Source organism: Dicentrarchus labrax, unplaced genomic scaffold (assembly GCF_905237075.1).
Source record: "Dicentrarchus labrax unplaced genomic scaffold, dlabrax2021, whole genome shotgun sequence".
In the NCBI taxonomy this organism is placed as follows: Eukaryota; Metazoa; Chordata; class Actinopteri; family Moronidae; genus Dicentrarchus; species Dicentrarchus labrax.
This window is the reverse complement of record NW_026136705.1, coordinates 5,461,554-5,488,078: the sequence shown is the minus strand read 5'-3', so window position 1 is coordinate 5,488,078 and position 26,525 is coordinate 5,461,554. Positions and strand designations below refer to the sequence as shown.

The 26,525-nt window shown below is 39.3% G+C and overlaps 2 protein-coding genes across 4 annotated transcripts in view; one reads left to right on the top strand and one right to left on the bottom strand.

The window, feature by feature from the left end:
- Positions 1 to 4,138: 4,138 nt before the first annotated feature.
- On the top strand, positions 4,139 to 10,112 carry zgc:171929 (uncharacterized protein LOC100124596 homolog). Its single transcript, XM_051401628.1, has 4 exons — positions 4,139 to 7,079; positions 7,229 to 7,461; positions 8,328 to 8,517; positions 9,541 to 10,112. The coding sequence occupies exons 1-4, from the start codon at positions 6,980 to 6,982 to the stop codon at positions 9,861 to 9,863; spliced, it is 846 nt and encodes a 281-aa protein (XP_051257588.1). The 5' UTR covers positions 4,139 to 6,979; the 3' UTR covers positions 9,864 to 10,112.
- A 2,103-nt stretch (positions 10,113 to 12,215) lies between these two features.
- LOC127364202 (myotonin-protein kinase) overlaps positions 12,216 to 26,525 on the bottom strand; it is a 28,968-nt gene continuing 14,658 nt past the window's right edge. For 2 of the 3 annotated variants that reach the window (XM_051401570.1, XM_051401571.1), the window contains exons 4-16: positions 25,020 to 25,103; positions 24,751 to 24,846; positions 23,649 to 23,797; positions 23,261 to 23,354; positions 21,335 to 21,532; positions 20,659 to 20,907; positions 19,064 to 19,143; positions 18,866 to 18,962; positions 18,537 to 18,694; positions 17,706 to 17,803; positions 15,216 to 15,277; positions 14,887 to 14,961; positions 12,216 to 13,570 (exon numbers count right to left, since the gene is read on the bottom strand). In XM_051401570.1, coding sequence (XP_051257530.1) covers positions 13,469 to 13,570; positions 14,887 to 14,961; positions 15,216 to 15,277; positions 17,706 to 17,803; positions 18,537 to 18,694; positions 18,866 to 18,962; positions 19,064 to 19,143; positions 20,659 to 20,907; positions 21,335 to 21,532; positions 23,261 to 23,354; positions 23,649 to 23,797; positions 24,751 to 24,846; positions 25,020 to 25,103 — 1,542 coding nt within the window. In that variant the 3' untranslated portion in view covers positions 12,216 to 13,468. The remainder of the gene's footprint in view (positions 13,571 to 14,886; positions 14,962 to 15,215; positions 15,278 to 17,705; positions 17,804 to 18,536; positions 18,695 to 18,865; positions 18,963 to 19,063; positions 19,144 to 20,658; positions 20,908 to 21,334; positions 21,533 to 23,260; positions 23,355 to 23,648; positions 23,798 to 24,750; positions 24,847 to 25,019; positions 25,104 to 26,525) is intronic. The other variant, XM_051401572.1, reaches the window with a different exon arrangement.

The following is a 26,525-nucleotide window of genomic DNA, read 5'->3' as shown; positions in this document are numbered from 1 at the left end:
AGAGAACTGAGCTGATGGCAGTTAATCAGTGGAAGTTGGAAAGGAGTTTAGAAAACTGTAATCCTATAAATCTGTTTTTTACTATAAAAGAGCTGAAGGATGCAATTATGTCTGGGGCAAATACTACCCCGGGAGAGATAGGTTGTCTTATGAGTTTTTTAAACATCTGGATGATATTGTACTTGATGAAATATTAGCTTTGTTTAATACGGTGTGGGCAGAGGGTTATTTGCCCAAGGAATGGAAACATGCAGTTGTGCTCCTATTTTGAAACCAGGCAAAAGTCCATCTGACCCTAGTTCATATCGCCCTATAGCGCTCACAGCAGTGCTTTGTAAAGTAATGGAGAAGATGGTAACCAACAGACTAGTGTGCTTCATAGAAACTAGAGGACTCTTTGTTGATGTCCAGAATGGCTTTAGGAAGGGAAGGTCGACAATGGAATCAGTGTTAGTTTTGGATCAGGATATCAAAAGGGCATTTAGCAATAAGGAAATAGTAGTGAGTGTATTCCTGGATATTGAGAAGGCATATGATTCTTTGTGGATGGAGGGATTAATGATTCAAATCTTTGACTTGGGAGTAAGGGGACGAATGTTTAATTGGATTAAGGATTTTTTAATGAAAAGAACAATACAAGTAATGGTTGGTAGTGTCTGTTCAAAGACTGTAGAAGTAGAGAACGGAACCCTGCAAGGAAGTGTTATCCGTCCAGTTTTATTTAATATAATGATTAATGATATCTTTGGCAAAATAGAAAGAGGATTTGGGTTGTCTCTATTTGCAGATGATGGGGCCATCTGGAAAAGAGGGCGTAATGTTGAGTTTGTTTTAAAACAGATTCAAAGAGTATTATTGTCTATAGAGGAATGGGGGAACACATGGGGCTTCACAATTTCTGCATCTAAGACTAAATATGTTGTATTTGGTTTTAAAAGAAAGTTACCTAATATAGGGCTGTATATGTATGGGTCTTTATTGGAGAAGGTAAAGGTTTTTAAATGTTTGGGTGTATGGTTTGAAGAGCGTATGACTTGGGCTGTGCATGTAGATAAAATTGTGCTGAAATGTGGAAAAGTTCTAAATGTTATGAGAAGTCTGGTTGGGTGTGAGTGGGGGGCTGAGAGGGAGACGATGTTGTTTTTCAGGCCTTGATCAGATCTGCTCTTGACTATGGGAGTTTTGTGTATGGATCTGCTTCTAAAACTGTTCTGGATAAGTTAGATGTGGTGCATGCAAGGGCGATGAGGCTTTGTTGTGGGGCCTTTAGAACTTCCCCAGTCCCTGCCCTGCTTGTTGAAATGGGAGAAATGCCCTTATGGTTAAGGCGCATTAAGTTAGGGTTACAGTACTGGGTAAAACTTAGGGGGTGTAGTCATACTTTTCCAGCAAGGTGTCTGTTACAAGAGATTGTAGGTAATAAATATAATACTTTTTTGTCACTGTAAACCAGTGGGCTAAGAAGCTGGGCTTGGAACGGGGAGGTAGAGCACACAAGATGGCTACCTATGCCCTATTGGGTGATGCCTGAATTGAATATTGAGCTTTCTTTTCTTCAGGAAAAAGATAAGAGGAAAGTGACTCCAAGAATAGTGGAACATCTTAATTCAATCAGTGAGAGTACTTTAATTGTTTTTACAGATGGATCTAGAGATCCTGTTAGTGGGAGAGCTGGTTTTGGGGTGTATGTGGAGCAGATTGGGTTGAAGATTGGTCGACGTATTTCTAATGGAAGCTCTGTTTTCACTACTGAGTTAATGGCAGTTCTATGGGCTTTATGGTGGATTGAGGAAGCCAGACCTAAAGAAGTCACTATCTGCTCTGATTCTGCAGCTGCACTGGAAACTTTAAGAGCAGGAAAAACTACAGCTCGTCCTGACATTATGAATGACATTTTGAATGTGGTTTTTAGAATGTGGTTTGCTTGCAGTGTTACTTTTTGCTGGGTTCCAGGGCACGCTGGGGTTAGGGGGAATGAGCATGTGGATTTTTTTTTTTTTTTTTTTTTTTTTTTTTTTTTTTCTTTTTTCCTTATTTTTTTTTCCTTTATTTTTTTTTTTTACTAATGTGGAATTGAGTCTATTAATGATATAAATGCATTACTAAGGCTGTCATTGCCAATAGACTCAATTGGCTTCTGTCAGTGTAAATAAACCAACTAATTGTTTTAATCACACTCTTGACCTTGTTTTATCATATGGCATTGATATTGAACATTTAATAGTCTTCCCACATAATCCTTTCCTATCTGACCATTATTTAATACAAAACTTTTGAATTCATACTATTAGATTATAAGCCATTAGGCAAAACTTCCTACAGCAGATGTCTATCTGACAGTGCTGTAGCTAAATTTAAGGAGGAGATCCTACTTTGTATCTAACGGTTCTCCAACTGTCCTCATCAGTCTGAAACCAGAACACAACTAATGTTGAGAATGACTAATTTTCACTCCTACCACCTAAAAAGAGGTTTAGAGAAAACTTGCAGGGTTGGAGCTCCAGAAGCCACATCCTCACTTCACCTCTGGTCCTACTTCCTGTTCACACCAGACCACATGGCTACCCAAAGCTCCAACACCATAATTAAGTTTAGTGATGACACAACTGATCACCAGCAATGATGAAACAGCCTACAGAGAGGATGTCAGTGCTCTGACATCTTAGCACCAAAACAACCTCTATTTTAAAGTTTGACAGCGGCAAGGAAAAACTTCCTTTTAAGAGGCAGAAACCTTGGACAGACCCCGGCTCTAGGTGGGTGGCCATCTGCCTCGACCAGTTGGGGTGAGAGAGACAGACAGAGAGAGAGAGAGAGAGATGCTGCTAAAGTGCAATATGATGGTTAAAAAAAGTACGACATGCTGGTGCCTCCAAAATGCAAGTGTTCCTCCGGCATTGCCAGAAGAAAACTAAAAGGAAAATGAAGACTGAGAGCAGAAGTAAGAGAAGTAATTCAGGTACATGGAGTCATTCACTGCAAATTAAATAACTGATACAGATACAACTACAGCTGGATTCCAGATCCATTCTAAAGGAGTTATGTCGCCCTCTGGTGTTTTTTTTTTTAATTCAAAGCCCAGTGAGGTGTAGTTGTCCATCGTGAATTCTGATGTAATATACTGTTTCACTGGTACTTTGTGTCAAACCTGACATCAGTTCCATTCAATAAAAATCAATCTACATTTATTGATTGTAATTATATGTGGTTGGCATGAAGGTTTGTTTACTACAAAAGTGTGTTTTGTGTATAATATCATACATTCCATCTTTATAGATTGCAGGAATATTCTTGCCCCATTGTGGTAATACAATATCAAAGGGTGGTCATCATAAAAAATGTATAGTTTCATATAGCTCCATATTTATGTAGACTATATATGGTATATATTGTTTCATTTGTATAATATGCTTCTGAGTAATGTATGTGGAATTTGGTTTTATCTGATATTTAACATGAGGTAATTTGAATTTTAATCAATTAATTCAATTAAATAATGTATAATTCAATCAACAATAATGCCTATTTTTATTAATTTTTTTTTATCTAAAAGAAAATAATAAATCTAGGCAACCAGCCGCTTTTGCCATTTCACCACACTCCAACCATTATAATTTTCAAATTAATTTTCAAATTTCTTATTGTTCAAATCAAATTGAATTTACCATTGTTGAGCAGGTAGAGAAAATCACAATTAAGAGAAACACAAATATAAATAAATTATTATTATTTGAACTCACAAAAATTGTTGAAACAGATTACATTGAAAAATGTGACACTAACTTAGTTTTGTAAGTTACAGAAATATTCCTATTAAGTACTTTTTACAATAAACAACATTATTACAGTACAAATAAAAATGCCATTCAGTTCAGTTTTATTTGTATAGCCCCAATTCATAACAAAAGTTATCTCCGGGCACTTTTCAAATAGAGCAGGTCTAGACCGAACTCCTTATAACATTATTTACAGAGACCCAACAGTACCACCATGAGCAAGCCCTTGGCGACAGCGGCAAGGAAAATCTTCCTTTATAAGAGGCAGAAACCTCAGACAGACCCGGCTCTAGGTGGGTGGTCATCTGCCTTGACGAGAGAGAGAGAGAGAGAGAGAGAGAGAGAGAGATACTTGAAAGAAAAAAAGAGGTGTTTTAACTTACACAGTTTAGTTTGTTGTACTTAAAACTTTTGATTGGACATTTTTTTAGTTAAATTAATTTATCTGGTTTTACAGTGTAAACACGTTGCCTGTGTATGTGACAAAAAACAACCTTTCACTCCTTAACATACACATACATAAGCAACCAACGCAGACAGTAACAGTGTGTCTTGCTGTATTTGGCGAAAATATGAGTACCTTCCAGTTCATCCATTTCATCATGGGAATCCATTTTCATAAAATGAGGCTTGATGTTAATACACTCAGTATGTTTTAGACGGGAAACAAAAGAAGAAAGGACTGGATCACTCTTAAAACTGCATTATAGCTGGTACGAAGCATCTTTTTACAAGCAAAGTGTTACAATTCTGTTGATTTACTCTCCTTGTCCTAATATTCAGTTTCAATAGCTAAAGAATCAATCAGCACACACAAGCACACACACAGACCTTTATCTGTCTAACTGAAAGAGGACAAGGGTGTGGCTGACCATAAGCGCATCAACAGTTAAACATGGAATCTTTTGTGATCATTTTCAGACTTTCATTTACCTCAAGCAGAGGAAAAAAGAAAAAAAACTGTCACCACTGTCAGGCTATTGTAAACGCCTCAGGAGAGCTCATTTGTAATTGTGCAAATACATTTTAATGAGCGTTTGCTAAGACTAACAGTGGTGACTGTCCATAAGAGTTCCTTTTTGGCTCCTCATTCGTCAGGAACCTCTCACCTGGGAAAATATGACGTTTAAGCTGTGTGTAATCATATTGAATCTATCTGTGTTCAGTGGTAAAACTCAAATCAGTCAAAGAGCTTGAAATTAGATAGGTGTCACTTGAAGAGCCAGTTTTTTGTCCAGGACAAAGTAAAGTGGAGCAACCTTTTTACCATTTCATTTCCATGCTGCAGCACACAGGCTGGTGCTTTGCATACAGTTAGAGCGCAGCTCCGGAAGGCAACAACCCACAGTACAGTCAACAGTCTCCTGCAGGCATTTTAGGAAACACTAACACTGCATATATAGCCAGATCATCACACAACAATAAGAGATTTATCATCAAACTGAGCAGCCAGCCTACTAGCCTACTGTTTTCAGATGTGACTACCAGTTTATATGTGTCCCTTCTATCTTTTAACCATCTTCAAAATGTGGTTGTCTATTCAACATAGAGAGCCTAGCACATAGCATATCTAAGAACAGTAAAGATAAGTTGACCAAGGTTCTGACAGAGACTTGCTCAACTGTAATTGAAGCACAAAAAGGGGCGGTACTGGTGTTATAATGACGTAATGACATTATGTATTGGCCTGTAACTTTTGAACCTTAAGTCTCAGAAAAAGTCTTTTTTTCTGTGGGTCCAGACAAATCTCTTCATATAAGCCACACCTATTTGCTTCTACATTGTTTTTTCTCCATTTTGAATTTTGTCCAAATCGGTTTTTTCACTACTCCTTCCTCCAGTCCTGTAAAAACCAATTCCAGTGAACTCCAAAGAGAAGTTCTTCAGTAAGCCTTGAGCAGGACTGGAGCACTGGTATTTAGTTTCTCTATTTAGTTTCTTTATTATTTACCAATCTGACTATTGCGGCAACACATTGTTTCTGCTGTTTCGACCACTGACAGAAAACTTGAAGAACTAAGCGTGTAGCTGTTTGATTTTAATGTGTATGAAAGAGTTTGGTATCTTTTCTTTACTTTATTCTTCATTGGGCCAGATTGTTGTTCATGAATTATTATTATGTTTAGCACTTTTGAGATGTAGGACCACATATGGCTAAATGTAGCAGGAGGGCAGGGTTGAGGTGAGTTTATACTGCTGTTCAGTTCTGACGTTCTTGGAGTGACCTCTATTGCTATTTGCATGATGGGGTTTAGTCTCGGCCTGCATTTGTATTTGCCATGCATAGTACAGTGAAATAAAGTGCACTCAGTTCATTTTCCTCTTAAGCAAACACTGACTGTGAAGACTATTATACAAGTTTACTTTCAAAATATGTTGCTCTTCATTTGCAGAATGACATTATTATTCTATAACATTACAATAACAAGTAAGAGATTTTATAGTTTTTAATCCACCCATCATCCATTTTGTATATCACCCTTTTCTGTTCATGTTCACACGGGCTGGTGCCTATCCCAGCATGCACCAGAAGAAACAGAACAGAATAAAAAGTGCCATCATATATGTGAAATTATGTAAACATGGGACAGCAAGTGCTTGACATCTTTTCTGAGTGTGTGAATGGCCTTTGTATGCATTTTTACAAGCTTTAATCCCACCAAACAATTGCAACAGAAAGAGGCCAAAAAAAGAGAAAGGGCTGATTTACCTAGCAGTTAAGGCTGTGGCTCCTCTGTGCTTGCTCCTGTTACTCAGACCGTGCCCTTTGTCTGGGGCCAGGGCTTGGTAGGGACAAAAATTTGCATGCCAAGGGCCACTTGAATGCGAAGCTCCCCGGATTCTCACTACCTGACATGCAAAACCAGTGGGGGACCAGTTAAAATGGTGCACACGCACAGTCAACACAGGTGTACTCCAGTCAAAACACTGAGCCTCCTACCCCTCCTTCTCTACAGCTCTTCACCACTCTTCCCAGAGAGTATTATGGAAATGAGCGCTGTGATTTTGCTGGGATACTGTGCATGCAGGTTGTCAAGGGAAGAAGGTTGGCTGTAAGGTGATGTCCAAGTTGATATAAGAACAGACCAAAAACTTAGTTGTGGAGGTTGAGAGGTGTGGCGTTTGAGTGCAAGGATCAGAGGTTGAGGGTCAGTTAAAAGGCTAAAGTACAAAAAAAATAGGAATAAAACAGAATTCACAGGATGCCGAGGTCTTTCCTTGTGAAAAAGAAACGTGGAGCATGTGGAGCATGGCAATGGAAAGAGCCAGAACAGCCTGAGTGGAATGAAGATGATACAGTCGGTAAGAATTTCAAGTATCGTAAATATATTCTCAGATGTCAAAAACATACAAGTTGGTTATCCCTGTTTTCATTCATATGCAGGCATTTATTTGACCTTGTTAATTTACTTATAATGGTAAACAGTTGTTTCCTTTTTATCACTTTTTAGAAAGTGAAAATGCTAAGGAGGAGCTATCCTGCAGTCCTGGCACCCAGCAGCCTGTCACTGTGCCTCAGCCAGCAGCCACCTTAGGATGTGGGACAGCAGCAGAAGTGAGGGTGCCAATACCTCTAGCAGGATCAGGAGGACCAAGGGCTGACACCAGGCCGGACTGGTCCACACTGATGCTCCGGGGCTCCTTTTACCATCCCAGTACACTGGCACTGGTCAGCAGAGCAAAGGTAAGAACAGACCTTTCTTCTATAACATGAGCAAGTAGCATCAGCAAGTGACAGCCTGGACATGAAACATGGACTGGCAATCCACGGTGGTAGCAACTTAGTATGTTAGACTGCACTATTTACACAGTATCAAACGTAGAGGAAAGACAATGATACAGATTTTATTTGTACGCCCTTGTAGAGAAATGCCAAAAGCCCAAAACAATGGGACAGAAATAAAATAATAATCACCAAAATTGTCTAAGTTAGTCTTTCTGCTGTCTTTCCAACAATCACCAATTCTGGTTTGTTTAAAATAAATCCTAATTCACAGTTAGATGCGAAAACATTGGTGAAAAGAGCAGCAATGGCCACAACGTAAGCTAATGTTAGTCCAGTGCTGTTTTTTTTGCTGTTTTCTGTTTTTTTGATTGTAAGTATCTGACAACATTATGGAATGGATCCCTACAGAGATAGGCCTTTTGTTTAGCCAGAAACAGCAGTAACTCACCACCACACTCCATAGACAAAAACCCTAATTTTACCTCGAGGATCATTGTAACATCGTAACTTCATTTAAAGTGGACAGAATAAAACTCACCAAAACCGTCTTTGTTAGTCTTTCCACTGTTCCAATAATTCACCGACATAGATGATAAAAACAGCAGTTTCAGTCCGGCTATGGACACAAACCACAGAGAGGCTGCGATAGAGAATAGTTGTTTGCTGCAATATTCATGTTTTAAATCTCCTATAACTTTTAAAGAAGTCCATCAAAATAGTCAGGTGAAGTCCAGTGACAGGCTGGGGGCTTGAGCCTTTTTACTGAGCTGTTCAGTGTCATCATGTTTATTAAGCAGGATTGTGAACTTATCTCTTCTTACCAGCCCAGACCCCGTAATTCTCCTGGCTCAGGCGACTTCGTGTGCTCTGTGTGCCACAAGATATTCCCTCTGCAGCGCATGCTGACTCGCCACCTGAAGTGCCACAGCCTGGTGAAGAGACATCCTTGTCGTTTCTGTGGTAAAGGATTCAATGATACCTTCGACCTCAAGAGGCATATGCGAACACACACAGGTCAGGAATGAACCATGCTCTCACACACACACAACTTACCTTAACATTATCCTAACCCTAACCCTTTATCGTGGCTTAGTCTGAAATGTGTCCCTGAAGGTAGCCTAACATCAGACCCAACACACACACACACACACACACACACACACACACATACACACAAACAAACACACAGTTTTGGAATGGGATTGGATTGATTAAAGACGGAAATAACACATTTTTGTGTAATTACAATTACAAAAAAAAAAACAATTCTGCAGAAGGGACACTTGTAGGTACCCATGCAACCCATTCAGATATCTTGAGGTCAGAGGTCAAGGGATCCCTTTGAAAATGGCAATGCCAGTTTTTCAATTACCAAAATATTGCATAACCATGGAGTGTTATTTAGCCCTCTTGCTGACATGCTAGCATGACATGATTGGTACCAATGGATGGATCATCTAGTTTCATGACTTACTGTAGCTTTATGACCAAGCTTGCTACAGCCTCTGAAAGACAAGGTGAGGGAAAGAGTAAAGCATAATGGGGGAACACTTGGGGTAGCCAATCAAATTTTCAGGGGGGCTAGTGGCCACCCCAGGTCCCCCTCTGGAATCGCCCCTGCTGAAAAATAACTATATATAAAATACTAGAGTGAAACTCTAGTATAGCACAAGTGTCTCTTTCTACCTAATGCAGTACTTAAATAAAGATACTAACATTTTCTAAAAAAGAACAAAGTGCAAAAGAGAAAGACTCAGAAATATATCTGCAGTCAGACTATAAAATAGTATGATATGATGTTACAGGTGTTTGAAATTAGTCACAATCGGGTCCTCAATCTTTTTTAGGTGTCTCTTTTTTGTCTCCAAGATTATATTTATTGACTGTTTGTGCTTAGGCTGCTGTCAAACGATTCTAACAGCGACAGTGTTGGTTGCAAGATTCGTCACAGAACTGCAAAGCCACTAATGCCAATCTGAATCCACACAAATACGCACAGCAAAAAATAACTCCATCTTTTGTCTCCCCCTGCTGCAGGTATCCGTCCCTACAAGTGTGAACTGTGTGAGAAAGCCTTCACACAGCGTTGCTCTCTGGAGTCCCACATGAGGAAGATTCACGGTGTCCACCAACAGTACGCCTACCGCCAGAGACGCTCCAAGATCTTTGTGTGTGAGGACTGTGGTTTCACCTCAAGCCGCCCTGATGAGTACTTCTTGCATGTGAGACAGTGCCACCCAGGCAGTCCCGCCCTCCGAAGGTACTACCGCCGGCAGGCCCACGAGAACAGCAGCTTTACATCGGCAGACCGTAAACTCAACCCCTATCTGCTGTACTCATCCCCTGCATACTACATGTAGAATTCATTCTAATCCTGAACTACATTATATTGTAGCTGTTCCATAAGCCATTCATTAATGAAAATATTTGATAGTTTTAATGAATTATTGAACTGTACAACACTTAAGCTATGTACTGTATGTACCCTTTGTGTTCATCATCATTTTTAATCAACATTTATGCTCCTTATACCCCTGTTTTAATGACTTTATCTTTTTTGTTCTTGCACTATGTTTACTGTCAATAAAAATGAAGGATAAAAAAAAAAATCTTAATGTTTTGATGTTTACATATAAATGCATTTTCGATCAAAATCAGAGCTAATTGTTTAGAAACCACCGACCAAAATCATTCACCGAAATCAATGACCAGGTTAGCACTATATTTCATATTTTATTAATAGTGCATGCAACTGTAAGTGGGTTAATTTTTTATTTATTAGTTTTCATTATAATTCATTCTTAAAGCACTTCCTAAATACATTTGTTTGAGTTACCTAAAATATTTTTGGGCACTCAACAAAACCAAAGTAGTGAATCAGACTGAAATCACATAATGACTGATCCTGAACCAGTCCATGAGCACCTCTGGGGTTGCTGTTTTCACCATTGCTGACATATTCTTATTCATCTTTCTGATAGTAGATAGAGTTTTATTGACAGTCTTACAATGAATAGAGCAAAAGGAGCTGATAAATTATGCAGCATAGTTCAAATGCAACCCATCAGTGCAATGCCTGCTTTTCCCAAACTGTCTAAATCTAAACCTGTGAGCCAGATTTACATAATTTTTTGGGACAATTCTTTTGGACCACATTAGGTTATGGTTGGGGCTGTAGAGGGAGGTGTGGCAGCATTGGCATGAGAGTCTCAGCAGAGAAAATAGTGAAGAGTGCACATTATAATTTGGGCCGTAGCTACCATTGAGGAAACTCAGGATTATTTCTGGGAATTAGTGGTTTATAAACAACCTGAGGAAGACATTCTTACATTTTATATTCTACATTTACACACAAATTGCACATTTTATGCCTGTATCTGGTACATTCACCACCATCAGATTATTATTTTTTTTGTTTGGGCCTTTTCACGCCTTTATTAGTCAGGGACAGCTGAAGATAGACAGGAAGGGGGGCAGAGAGAGAGGGGATGACAGGCAGCAAGGGGCCGCAGGACGGGTTCGAACCCGGGCTGCTGCAGCAACTCCGTATGGGTCGCCAGCTCTACCGACTGAGCTAACTGGGCGCCCCACCATCAGATTATTTTACGCCAAAACAAAATCTAAATAAAGAGATTTCATTTCTGTCCATGTGAATGATTCTCCAGGTAATGTGCGTAAGGCATAGTAGGGAGAAGAAATATAATAATTAATTGATATTAGAAATGTGGGGAAAGGAATTCACACATTTGTAGTTTGTTACTAGTCAGCTGGTTGCCACACAGCAGTGACTGAGGCAGATCATTGTGAAGCAAAACAGCTGATGTAAATCATTTTCAGTGTTCTGCCTGATTTAGCTTGACGCTTCATTCTTAAATGGCGGCTCAGAGGAAGAGCAGGTCGTCCTCTAAGGTTGTTGGTTCGATCCCCGGCTCCTGCCGCCACACGTCGAAGTATCCTTGAGCAAGATACTGAACCCCGAATGTATGAATGTGTATTTCTGTTTGATGGACTTTGCCATCGCTGTGTGAATGTGTGTGAAAGGGTGAATGTGGCACGTAGTGTAAAAGCGCTTTGAGTGGTCGGACTTGAGTGGACTAGCAAGTACAGGTCCATTAATCATTTAAATTAAGGAGAGACAGTACAGGTGAATAAGGTAAAAAAAATAAAGTTGCTAATAGATGTCCCCATGAAACTTCCCCAGTTGATTACTTACATTAAGTAAATTATTTTTAACATTACAAGTTTTATCAATGTTTGTTTATACATGACATAATACGCTAATGCTAACATTTGGTTAGTAAAGTGTAGTAAAAAAAAACCACCTAAATGTCTATTTTGGGCGATTTCTTTCCACTTGTCTAAAAGACAACATGTTATGGAAGCAAAAAAGCCCAAACTTTAAGTGCATGAAAAAACTATGCCTGTGCCTATAGTGTCTCACTGTTACACACTACACTAATGGCGTGTTCACACAGAAAGCATAGAACATTTTTTGCACAATGAAATTACATGTCAATGCAAAGAGATGAATAACAGAAATGGTACGCAAAATTGCGCCTTCTGCGTATTCGCAATTTGAAAATATTCAACTTTAAGCAAAAAATGTGTCAGGGCTTTTGCAGTGTTGTGTGAGTAGGAGCGGACAGACAGAGCAGCTTGACCCGGGGTCCCAGGGGCAGAGCTGGAGCTTCTCGAGGAATAAACAGCCAGAGTCGTTTATGGAGACGTTTACTGACAACAGGAGATATTATTTTAAAACCTTTGCATTAAAAAGTGTAATCATATTCACTCTCTCTTCTCAACCTGTCTGCTGTGAGCCACGGAGGTGACCCCCCACACTTGATCCCTCTGTGTGCACCCAAAGCTCTTTAATACTACCTCATATTTATACAGAGACCAGACAGAACTCAGTCACTTTGCTCAGAGGACAGTAAAAGAGGAAACTAGCCTACATGGTGAGTTTTTAAATACGTGTCTGTTACTTGATTCCAGCCATTGGTTTTACTTCACTATGAACAGTTAACATATCGTTGATCAATCTAAACTCCATTCAGAAAAAAAACCTTTTAAAAGTTGTTGTCTTGTCATCTTGCAGACTAACCTGACAAAGTAAAATTCAAATACTTTTTTCAAATCGGCATCATGATGTAGTTATTCCAGCAACCTTTCGATCCGATTATTGCAATTAAATCTGTGCTATCAGCAAAATCTGATTATTTTGAGCTCATATAGCCGTAGTAAGATAGATTAAAGAGTGACTACAAGCAAGTACAGCACACCTTTCACCCTGGAGTAGCCTGTGGTGGTGTGGCTTAAGTTAATATACAGATATCATGGTCATTATTAGTAACCTTTTGAATACTAATACTAACTACTTGATAATCAGGCACAGCAAAAACATGCCTATAGTATTGCAACACAAACCACCCCAAGGTGCAGATACACAAGAGAAATATTCCCTGGAACAACTATATGCACTTATATGGTCTAAGATACCAATTCAATTCAATTCAGTTTTATTTGTATAGTGCCAATTCATAACAGAAGTTATCTCAGAACACTTTTCAAATAGACCAGAAGATAGTGTGCGCATAGAGTGATCTTTGGGCCCCTCTGTGTCACTCAAACATCATCATCAGTCACACATTAGTGCAGCCTCTGACCTTAGTACATCTCTATTGTCATCTTTAGTCTGGTGAGCAAGCAAGGTAGGTCAGAAGATATCCTCATAATTTCTTCCTCATAGCTCTCAGAAGTCTGACCTGCCTTTCTCATCATTTTGAAAATCCCGTACAGTAATGGTACCCTCAGCATTTCTCATTAGTAGTGTTTTAGTCTTACTATTTCTTCATCTTGGGAAGTTTAGGAGGCTGGGGAGTGGAGCAGGGAGTGAGTGTACAGCAGGGGCTCAGTCCTTTGTCCTGTTATAGTGAGAGAAGTCAGCGTGTGCCGCCTTGAGGGGCATTTAAGAGATCTCAGTACAACAGTGTCTCTCCCAGGCTTGGAGCTCACCCCCTTTTGCACACACCAGCAGGTATGACTCACTCTTCACCTGTGGGAGGCGAACCTGGAGAACAACAAAACACAGCATGAAGTTATTTCTTTGGATTAGATTAAAACGCAATTAAACTATGTATCAAGTTGACTTTGGCCTTTAATTTCAGATGCTTTTTTGCAATGATAACTAAAATTAGAAATGTTAATTCTTGGATATTTTTTGCATTAACATGGTCAAATTAAAAGACAGTAATACTTACGTACAGTACAGTGTATCAGAATCTTTTAACTTAAATCAGGAGTTCAAGAAATCAATAGTTTCATCTGTTTTACTTGAATTAAAATCCCTTTTTTCTACACCTTCACTCTGATGCTTTCAATTGCTCTTCTTAAGTCTCACTTAAGAGCGAGCTAGGTAGTTAGCAAAACACTAGCTAACTGGCAAGTTCATCTACATCCATCATTAGTTAGCTAGCATTTTGCAAACATTAGCTAAATTAAAATGTGACTATACATATGTTGCCTTATCTAAGTACAGGAAACAAGAAAGTTTGTCTGTTGTTGCTCAACTGTTGTCGAGCACAGAGCAAAACAGGGTGGCACTTCAGCCAGATGGAGCTATGCTGAGAATTTCCTGATCATCAAACACCATGATAAAAAGAGTACATTAATGCACTCATCAGCCCAGTGAAAACATAGTGTGAACATTCCATTTATACAGGGCTTTAATATGTAAATGTTCCTTTCATTTTCAGAATGTAACCAGATACATTTACTGTACTGTACTTAAATACAATGCAGAGGTACTATTACTTCACTTGAGCATTTCTATTTTATTTTATTGTATTAACTTACAGGGACAAATATTGCACTTTTTAATTTATCACATTCATTTGACAGCTACGTACCAGATTTGCAGATTAAGATTTTACATACTAAACCAACCATTAACTTAAAATTTAAAAAAACTTAAAATATGATGTATTGTTATATCAAACTTCCCAACAGTAGTAAAATAGTCAAGATTAGCGCCACCTCAACCAGCTGCTCACACAGTGTCAATGTTAAAAGAGTCAAATAATATATAAGTAAATACTGACAGGAAGCATTGCATTGCATAATGAATAGTTTTACTTTTGGTATAGTTTGCTGATTAGACATCCACACTTATACTACAGTGGGGTTTTGAATACAGAGTTGTACTTTCTATGGAGTCTTTCTACATTGTGGTATTGCAACTATACACTTACATAAAAACTGCTACTTCTACGACCCTGATGATGAAATGATGTCCCACATACAACTATAAAACATACGAATGGTATAAAAATCTCAGTATAGCATTCAAAACTCTACATCAGTCTAACTGTAACTGTATTACTGTACCCTGTGGAACAGCAGCAGGTGGCGGTGGAGAGGAATCACCAGCGGGTAATGGCAGGCTGGGGGCACTCTCTCCCTCTGTAACACATGCAAGTCAAACAGCAGCTTAGTAGAAACAGAAATATAGGTTGGCCTGTTGAATAAGAGCTTGGTCAGCTGTACACTACACATTTCAAGTCACACAGAGAAAGTCTCTGTTTGCCTGTTAGCGAGACTGGTCTTAGTTACTCACGCAACAACTGCAAAGCTTCTGCAAATGAATTAGAGAACCAAACAGGTCACATGCTGTTTTAAAGGTGTTTTTGTTGTATGTGGATTAAAGATAGGCTTACATCCCCTGGTGCGTCCACACAGTGGGCAGGCAGAGCAAGAGATGCTGGGCAGATACTCAGCTCTGTGATTGGAGGAGAGAGAGGAACATCAGAGCTCATGGTGTGCGACGCGGGCTATCTGCAGGCATTCAGCCTTGGGGTGGCCAGCCAGATTTTTAATAACACAAAGAAACAGAACAGAACCAAAAACAGTACACATTTGCAGTGATGAAAGGGATGATGGTGTGAGTGTGAAAGGAGAGAGAGAAGAAGCAGTGACCTAGGTGAATTAAGCCATAGACTGTTTTATGAGGTACGTGTTTTTTGTCTGCATGCTTTTGCAACAACAGGAGTTGTGGTCATCATTCATAACACCTTTATCCATCAGCGCAGCAGCAGGAAGACCCTTGACGATGCCTCTTTTAAAAGCTCATGACACTGTATTGATTTATGGAAACGGGCATCCAAGTTCCTGCATACCAAGGCTATTCTTAGAGTGGGTATTTACCACCATGTTCTGACTGAGGCCTCCAATATAAGCAGATACTGCTGCCTGGGACTGTGCAGCACTGTGTTTATTCAGAGTGGCTCATATTGTCTGGAACTCATTCCACCTCACATTTATGTTGTTCTTAAGAGACTTAGGACTGTAAAGTAGTACTTGGTTTGTGTGGATGTCTGGCGGATTAGATAATGTTACTGGCATTCTGAAAAAAGGCCTAACCAACTGGGATAAATTTGAAACGAAAACAAAAGGCTCATCTCCGCCTTTAAAACCCATTCAGATCCCCCATCCATTCCAGTAGAAATAACTTTTCGAGGATGTATAGATCTGTGATTACTGTCATCTGACCCCATCCAGATCCACAAACTTATTTGATTTTTGGTTTAGTTTTCTGTACACCAACAAATTTGCATTGCTAACCAAGGCCACCTTTGTCAAGTCCTAGACCAGAACTAGTCGAGACTGAGTCAAGACCAAGTTCAAAAAGGTTCGAGTGCAAGTCAAGACCAAGTCCAAATAAGAAAGAAAGAGTCAAGACAGGGAAGGAAGAAGAAGAATACTTTTGCCATTGCCAATGAGTTATGTTTTGGCAGTCAGGAAAACAATTGCAAGTGACATTGATTGGCTGCCTTGTAACCATGGTTATCATGTAACCACTGTCAATGCTGTTGTAGATTAAAGCAGCAGTAAGTAACTTTTATAAAAAAAGATTTCTTGCCATATTCACAAAAACTAAGACAGATATTCTGTGAAAAAAACAAGTTCCTCTGGCTCCTCCTGGTGGTATTTACATGAATCCACCATCTTTATATCTTTCTCAGCTCTGATTGGTTGTTTTTCGTCAGGCCCCGTGGAGTCCCTGCAGCACTGGTTCCACATCATCTAAAGAGCCACACCCCTTTTTCCAGCAAGCATGGATGACTATGAGACAAATCTATTTTTGTTAATTGTTAAATTGTTAAAAGTAAACATGAGACTTTGTTTTACTTATATGTCAAAATATCATATGAAAGATTTATAGCTTTTTGGAATGGACTGGGTTATCGGAAAGGGAAATAGAGAAGTGAATAGTGAAATACTGTTCTGATTTTTTCTGATTGTTCTGATGCAGATGGTTTATAATATATCCTATTGATCATGTGCACAGAATATTTAACTTTAAACATACTGTTTGCTGGAGATAATTACATTTTTACATTTCAAAATTTGTTTAAAATAATACAAAATATGCAGTGTATTTTAAAGCATCACTTTATTTATATGAGTTAACCATTCATGAAAAATAAAGTCTTTTTTATGGAAAAAAAAGTCTCAAGACTATTTATTGCCTTTTTTATTATTAGGTGGTTTCTCATTCAGATTCTATATAACATAACATGTAATTAAGTAATTAAAGCTGCGGATGATAACTTAATGATAAAATTAGTCTCATTCCCAGGTCTTCAAATATTGACGATTTGGGCTGGTGGCTTGAAGATAGTTGATTATTGAGTCTCATTCCCTGGGTCCCAAAGCATCTGGAGTTGACCTTTGGGTGAGACTCAATAATCGATTATATTTCTTGGCTCTGGTTGTTTTCGTTAATTTTCGTTCTACTGTCAGTAGAACTTTTTTTTGGGGTGGTTACAACGGGCAAGCTGAGTCTGGCCATGCTGACAGGGTTCAGATTTAGGAATAACTCGAAAGATGCAGGTTCAAAATAAATCAGGAAATCAATATAGGACTGTATGCTGGTGAGCTCGGCAACTTTTTCAAGTCAAGCTATGTGAGGATATCAGGATTTATCACGATAATGGCAATTCACCATGATGAATATTGTGTTTAAATAAAGGGTTTTTTATTGCGGTACATGAAAACGTGTATCGTCCCATCCCTGTTTCTACAGTGTCATGGCATAAATGCATAGAAAATAAAGTGTAACAGAGAGGAACAGACGGCTAGGTGGATGATTATAATGATGAGGAAGATGATGGCCTGATGAGGAAGCAGGGGGGTTGATCCCTTGCCTGTCTCCTTGGGGGCTCTCCAGTCCTGCATCTCCCCCTTCAGTCGCTCCATTTCTTTCTCCAGCTCACAATATCTCCTCTCTGCTTCTTGTAACCGTCTGTTGAATAAAGGGGGCAAGTTTGTGTGTTTTCAAAGTTTCATCACATATTCTTCTTGTTTTATATCTGCAGCTGAGTTCAGTGAAACTGGGATGATGTAACTTTGCTGCAATGGATGCTTGTCTTTATTTGAAGGGTAAACTTCGACTCCCAAATATAATTCAGCTCTTGTACTTTTTCTAATTGTGTTTCAAACAGAAAGTGATTTCTCAGAAACACAGATCCAGTCATTGTGGTAAATGTCCCACTTGTGTTTTCTGTCTACTGCAGTGTATTATACTGCTGCCTCCACAACTTCTCACATCAGGGTTCATTTTAGGGTAACTTCAGTATTTTTCAACCTGCACCCTATTTTCCCATTTGTGTCTAAGTGATTAATGGGGATCATTTTTTTAACTGGTCAAGTATTAAGCCAGAGGGTGCAGCCAGTACCACTGATAGGCTCAGAATGTTATTCTGAGTGTCTGACAACATTATGGAAATGATCCCTACAGTGATAGACCTTCTGTTTAACCAGAAACAGCAGTCATATCACTGTGTTTCAGTGGCAAAAATTAACAATATGGATGTAATGATAAACTCAGCTCACAATTTAATACAACTCACAATACTGGGTTGCTGATATGATTTTCCCACAAATTCTTTAACAACATGAGATTAAAGACAAATTAAAAAAAGTGAAACTTATGTCTTTGCACGTTGATACAGTTACTGTAAGATGTTAACTGATACCTCTGCAAGTCCTCATCAAGTCCTGATATTTGGTCAGTGTCCTCCTCCTCCTCGGTGGTGTGGGTGGATGCAGTAGGTCTTTGCTCCAGAGTGAGTGGGAACTCTAGCAGTGGAGGCAGGTCGTCTGGTGGAGTGTCTGTGAGCTGCCACAGTTGGTTCTGAATTCAAAACAAGGGAAGATCAGGCCCAGCATAACAAAGAAAACACACTGAACAATATCTGTAAACATCACATGAATTACAAAGCTGTCTGTATAATGTACAAGGTAACTGATGCATCCTGACAAACAGACAAATGGACGTTCTGACATGTGGTCTGGTCTGGCTCACCAGTTTATCTGGTGTGTACAGGCTCTTGCAGTCCCTCAGCCTTGTGGGGTCAATCTGCATCATAATGTCTTGACTGCGGTCGATGGCACCCGTCTGACTATAAAAGAGAGACCAGTTAAACCATACCGAGGAAGACGCCAAACAGTTGGAGTCGTTTGATGCAGTAAAAACGTTAATCATGAATGAATTGAGGTTCACCTGGTAGCGGTGTAAGAGTATCCAACAAAAGCCAAGTGTATTCCTACTGGAGCTCTGTCCATTACATCAGACAATGTCTCCTGCAGGACACAACAGATACCAACAACCACTTGCTGGTGTTATTCCATTAGAAGTTGTGTACATTTAGCATGGATATGACCCTTTTACCCTTAGTATCAGTAATTAGAGTACAATGTGTCAATATAGCAAAAACTTGTTTTGTAAATAGTTCCAGTGCCTGAAATGGGCTAGTACTAACAGGTACTGAGCCCTTCTGATTTTTGTCAACAAGTACCCTTACTTCTTACTGTGTACAACTACCTCCTGGTGAGTCTAGGTACACACCCCTTAACACCCGCATAATGCTCAATTTTGTTCTCCCACCAGCATTCTGTGAAGACCCGCCCTACTAAGCTTGTGATTGGCAAGTGTTTGTTGGTTTAGTTAGTTAGGTTTAGACATGAGGAATGAGATGGAAAAAAAAATGTCAAGGTGAGAGCCAATCAGAAGGAGAGTAGGGGTGAAATATGGGTGGGGAAATGGTCGCCTAACCAGGTTCATGTGTAAGCAAGTAGTTAGTCTAACACTGAAAAAATTGCACTGTTAAAATGGATACAAAATAATTAAAACACCAAAGGAATTATGGTTAAAAGATATTTGGGGGCTTTTTATGAAGACACGCAGCAAAGGGCCACAGGTCAGAATCGAACCCAGGCCACTGTGGTGAGGACTATAGAAAAATTGTTTTCTAATAAATAAATAGCAATTTCTGATCAACCCGTAGGCTATTAATTGCAAACTTAAATTAGAGACTTCCGGCTAGTCTTGCCCACTTCCACTTTAAGCCCTGCCCATTTCAAGTACATCCTTTTGTTGATTGAATAGTAGTCTTATGACACCTGATGCTTGGAGATCTAAGTGCCTACCAATGGACTGGGCAGCGGTAAGAACAGCCACTAAAAAACCTTCAAGGCACTGGTAGACTGGTTGGGGCAACTGTCTCCCCGGTACTCGCTCCCATATTCGAAAAATGCAGCAAAAGTGCCCTCCAAGGTGCTCTTCCAATGGACAAGATGTGATAAAGTGCCCTCCAGGGTGCCCTTCCAGTTGAGAAAACATGATGACGTGCCCTAGTCTACAAAACTTGGCACACCACAAATGCATCATGACTTGCTTGCTGGAAACCGAAAAAAATTACCTGAAACAATGCTCTCCATAGTGAAACATACTGGAGATATAGTGAATCCCTTTATAACATGGAGAGAGCTTTTTAAAACATTGAAAATGGATGTCCCGAGCAATGTTTTATGGCACAACAGTATTTACAAGCAGGTCTTCTGCATGTCAGGTTCTTTTTAACCCTATAATTTTCCACCCCGTTTTAGCAACGAAAGCTGGGAGAAAGTGCTCAGTCTCTATTGAGCAAAGCATTTAGCGACTGGTTTGTGAGTCTAGTTGAACAGATACAGATAGTGGTGTACTCGTTCATCCCTAATTGATTTTAACTTAAAGACAAAACAAGTGCTTAAAATACATAACATAATTGTGTACAATTATGGATTTTTTTTAAAGACACAACCTACGTTCCAGCATACCATTTCACTGAGACAGTCGTCCAGAATGTCAAAGTTGGAGGTGTCAGTTGGATCAGATACTTCAGGCAGGAAGGGGGCAGGGAGTTTATGTAGGGAACCCCAGTCTAGTCCACAGAAGAACAGATTGTTCCTGAAGTCACTGGAGCCTTTCTTTCCCAGACGGACTTCCCTCTCACAGATGAGCCCAGTGATGAAGGAACGAGCCTTGTCTGAAATCTCAGGGCCAGAAGAGGGGAACTCAAAATACTCCTGGGGATAAAAAAAAACCTAAATGTTGGGTGTTTACTTCTGATACCACTAGTAGTATTACTGCTGCTAGTTGTATCACCTTATGTGTTCATACTGCTAAAACCACCACCACCCAAACATAAAAGTGGGATGGTTAGTGACAATTGTGTATCTGATGTTATATTTTAGCCTAAAACGTGTTATATTTTTCTCCAGCCATCATTTTTTTTTTTTTTTTTTTTTCCCTTTTTATAAAAGGGGGGGGGGGAAAAATTTTTTTGGGGTTTTGGGGGGGGGGGGGGGGGGGGGTTAAAAGAAGAAAGAAGGAAGTTGGGAAAAAGATTTCCTTCACCTTAATAAAGGTGCTGTAGAAGTTGTATATTTGATTTGCCAGTGTCCTTAAGTACTGAAATTCAGATTTTCAGTTCTTTACAAATTGTGGGTTTACCTGAAAGTGGATAATCTTGGCATAGGTTTCAGAGATGGACTCTGCGTAAAAAGGTGTGGTCCCAAGCAGCATCTCATAAGCACAGATACCCAGAGCCCACCAGTCACATTCAGGACCATAACCTCCACCTCCCTCCACTGCCCTTAAAATCTCTGGAGACAAATAGTCAGGGGTCCCAACTGCTAGAGACGAGTGAACCTGCAATGACATAAAAAATCAATGAAATTAAAAAATCTTATCTATGGCTACGTTCACACTACTAGCCTTAGTGCTCAATTTATGATTTATTGCACAGATCAGATGTTTTTTTTGTTTAGCTGTTCAGATTGTTTTTGACTGTGAACCATATCAGATTCAGTGTGAACAGTCCCGAAGGGACCTGCATGACGTAAAAGTCACACAAACTATTGAATTGAATTGAACTGAAATGTCTTTAATGTCCCCAAGGGGCAATTTGGTTCACAACAGGTAGCCAACACATACACATTCACACAAAAACACATAAAAACATGAAATGATGAATAAATAAAAGCATAAATACACATATATATTAATATATATATAATATATATATAAAAATAAATAAAAAGTGAAAAAATTTACTGTGACATGGACAAGGATGGAAGATGACCTATAGTTTATTGAGAAACCCAACAGCTGATTGTACAAATGATCTCAGGTATCTGTTAGACCTGGCACGTTTTTGGGAGGTATACCTCCTTCCTGATGGTCGGAGGCAAAGCTCAGAGTGTAGTGGGTGAGTGATGTTAGCCAAAATGTGGCTCTGGCCTCATACACATACCCAATGTTGTTGAGGTAGTGCCAATTATTTTCTGACATATGAGTTCGATATGTGGGCTACAGATAGATTCCCTTATTATGATAGTTTTACACCAGCGTGAGTTGACCTACAGACACACGCCCCCTCCTTGTGTTTTGCCAGTCAGTTGGGTGTCTCTGTCTAACCGAATAGGCTGACCACAACCATCGATTTCAAGATCCTGGCCCAAGTCATGTTCTTTTAACCAAATCTCAGTCAAAGCTATGACACAGGCATTCTTATACTCCGGTATACATTTAACGTTTGCCTGCAGTTCGTCCACTTTGTTCCTTAACGATTGTACTTTTCCAAGGATGACAGAGGGAAGTGGCAGGTGGCGCAATCCAGCTCTGCGTAGCCTCTATCGCGCTCCTCCTTTCCAGCCACGCTTTCTCACCCGACCCGCTTCTGTCGACCGCAGTCCGACGACAGGCCCACGCCATCTTCCTCATGCTCCGCTGCTTCGGCCACTAATCCTCACCCCCAGCGTTGTTTGTTGAACGAGGCAAGCAGACCCGCACCTGCGAATCTCTGGTGGAATTTCATCGCGTAGGGTCCACGGGGCTGAACTGCATTGGATGAGGAAGTCCCGACTGTACTGCAGTCTGTGAGACGAGTTGGTTTGACGATGGTTCACAACAGTCCCAAGAGTAAGCATACTCATAAGCACCGTGTTGAACAGATCCATGTTAATTCCAAAATATTGGGCTACTCTTACATCTTACATTCCCGCAGCTAGTTCAAACATGACAGACAAGATACGAAGAACACATTTAGACAAATACGCACACACTCGGCTCCTGCTGTATGTCGCCGCAGCAAGGCAGCGCCAAAGACACAGGGCTTGTGTATGATATGACTATGGTCATATTCCAAAAAATCTGACCTATACCACATATGAAAGTGGCCCAAATTGAAATGAAAAGATCAGATTCAATGTGGTTTGTGTTATACACTGTTAGAAAAAACTGATTTAAGTCACACATGAGCAAAAACAATCTAATTTGGGCCATTTTTGCCTGCAGGGTTAACGTAAATGAAAAATGATTGATTAGTTGGATGTTTGGCAGGTTTTTCCCCCTCAAAGAGTAAGTGCTAAATCTCACCATCCCATCCTCTAGGAGCCTCAGACAGGAACCAAAGTCCCCTAGTCGGATGTGTCCATCAGCTGTCAGCAGGATGTTGTCAGGTTTGATGTCTCTGTATAAGAATCAGAGCAGAGGAGGCCAGATTTCATTAATCAAAAACAAAATGTCATAGGTTGTTAGGAGTATTTTTATCCATGTCATGTTACAGTCCCAGGACACAGTGCATGAATGTTTTGTGAGCTATGTTAATCTTTAATACTAAGAAGTATTTGAACCAATGCAACCAAAGCAATGTTCATACTTTAGTTCTCTTTCTCAAAATAGTAATTAAACTGTACATGGCTGCACTCTCTGAATCTAAGAGGTAAAACAACACAAGCACCATCTTTTAAAGAGAAGAGTCTACCTGTGTACGTAGCCCAATCTGTGCACACAATCAATGGCCATGACCATCTCTGCCAGGTAGAACTGAGCCATGTCCTCAGGGATCCGGTCTCCAAACTTACTGAGCAGAGTCAGCAGGTCCCCCCCTACATAGTAATCCATCACCAGGTACTGAGGGAGAAGGGGGTGGATGATCATCATCATCATCATCAGTCATTTTTATTAGTATAGTTGTTGTTGTTGTTGTGCACCTTTGTTGAGGCAGACGGCCACCCACTTAGAGCCGGGGTCTGACCAAAATTTCTACCTCTTATAAAGACTTTTTTCCTTCCCGCCTTTGCCTTGTGTAACTTTTGTTATGAATTGGCGCTATACAAATAAAATTGAATTGAATTGAATTTAATTGAATGAGTGAGGAAAATAGCAGTGGGATTTAAGTTAAATGCAGCACATGCTATAGACCAGTGTTTCCCAAACTTTTTTTCTGGGGACCCACTTTTTAAAAATGACAAATCATGGCAACCCGATTCACAGTAAGAAGAGTAAATTTGTGCAAAAATAAACGTTCCTGACCATTTTTACTGCTATTTCTGCATCTAATCATTATTAATTTAAAAAAACCTTGTAAACTGATATAAAACTACATTTGCTGAAAATATTTAAGACATTAGGAAGTTTTGTTGGTACCTGATCCATATACAAAAGCAGATCATCAGCGTATAAAGAAATGTTATATAAAGCAGCATTTTGAAAGATGTGCGTTTGATAAATCACAACTTCATCATCAGTAAAACAATAGACATTTTAAATACTTTATCAATGAGAAAAAAAGGCATTTAGGTTAACAGGTTCTAATTTTTTTTCCCTCACTAAAACAAACAGAATGTGCACTTGAGACATATGTGCAATTAGGCAAAGTTAAGGCTCTTGTTTTTTACCTCATCAGTAAAACGATGTATACATTTTAAACTTTTATAAAAGTATTTAAGATGTGTTTTTAGCAGGAGGAAGATATTCTTCAACCTACATGGGGGTCGCAAGCCAGAGGGAATGAATGCTAAGGACTAGCAGAATACATTTTTGAAAAACGTTTGTCAGAACTAATTTGCTGTGTTCATACGTACAAGATAGTTGTCATCCTGAAAGGCATAGTGCAACTCTGTGATCCAGCGTCTGTCACCCCTCAGCAGAACCTCCCTCTCCTCCTGGTAACATGCTGTCTATATACAAACACACAAACACACAGGCAGATGCAGGTAAATGCGAGCTACAAACAACAAAGTTAACTGAAGCTTGAATCAAAGAGCATGTGCCTCAATTTGGCTTTTTCTCCCTTTTATCTTCCAGCAACTGTCCATATTCTTTGTCAGTAGACTTGTGTTTGTGTGTGTACCTCTCCTCGCCTTAGCATGTCCCACTTATTCATTATCTTCAGAGCGTACACTTGTTGGGTGCTTCGTATCCTTGCCACGGCAACCTGCAACAGTGATGAAACAGAATAACCAAATAACCACATCAAGCATGCATGCACAAAATGGCTGCATGCAATAGTATAGACATATGATCCAAAACTCAATAACAGTCACTGAGTCATCTACAGCTGTTTGATAGAGTGAGGTGTTGCTGTTTATACAATCATATAAAGAGTACTGTATATACAAAAATCGAAAGATAAATAATTACATTACAATGTGTATATGTTCCACATTCTAAAGTGAGCCCTTGCTCATAACTAAGCAAGACCTCAAAGTTAACCTGTGATCATTGAAATTATAATGATAATTTGTAAAAGATTTCACTCAAGTTGGATATAGGTTGAATAGTTCAAAGCCTTGTGACTTTGGCCCATTCTAAGAAAAGCATATTAGTTCAGAAGAGGACCTTACATTTTACAATGTGGAATCATTTAGTAAGGGAGAATGAGTTTTCTTGTGGTACTATAAGGTTATAAGGAGTTCGGTCTAGACCTGCTCTATTTGAAAAGTGTCCTGAGATAACTTCTGTTATGAATTGGCGCTCTACAAATAAAATTGAATTGAATTGAATTGAATTGAACTACCACCTTATAAGGCCCACACTGAGTAAAGCATATTTAGATCATAATTCATGTATAACAACTTCCCTACTTACTATCAATAAGCAGAAATTAGGATTACTAGCCTAGTAGTTGTAAAACATGGTCATGCAGTGTAAGTAATTAACACGTTTTATAATGTCTAATAAAGAGCCAATATGCTTCTAATATGCATGCTAATAAGCAACCAGTTAGTGGTGAATATGTGTTCCTTAAAGCTGCAGTAGGTAATATAAAATAACTTTTTTCCCATATTTGCTGAAACCTTCACTATATCACGATATTCTGTGACTTGTTCTAGTTCTCCAAATGGTATTTGCAAGAATCTGCAAGGCCTGGACTAAAACAACCAAGCTGAGAAAGATACTAGACACTTTTGGTTGGAGGCTTGAAGATAGTCGATTGTTCAGCCTTATTCCTAGGATCCCAAAAAATCTGTATTTGACACCCTGGGAATGAGACTCAACAATCAACTCTCTTTCTTCTAAGATTAACTGCCTCATGTACTACCATCATGATATAGTGAAAGTTTCAGCAGATATGACAAAAAATTGTTGCAGCTTTAATACAAAGTGTTACCAAAACTTAGTGGAACCTTTAAAAGGTAGGGTTTATTGCAGGGTTGCATTCAATTGTACAGGCGCACCTAATAAACTTGCACTTGAGTGTAGAGGAAGAGAAGTAAAGAAAGAAAACAGGAGTCATAAACCTAAATCACATTTGCAACTGTATCCAGAAAAGCTTGAATATAAAACTCTTTACAAAATGAGCTTAATTAATGATCATTTAAGATATTAATAAGCCACATCTAAATAGATGGATACC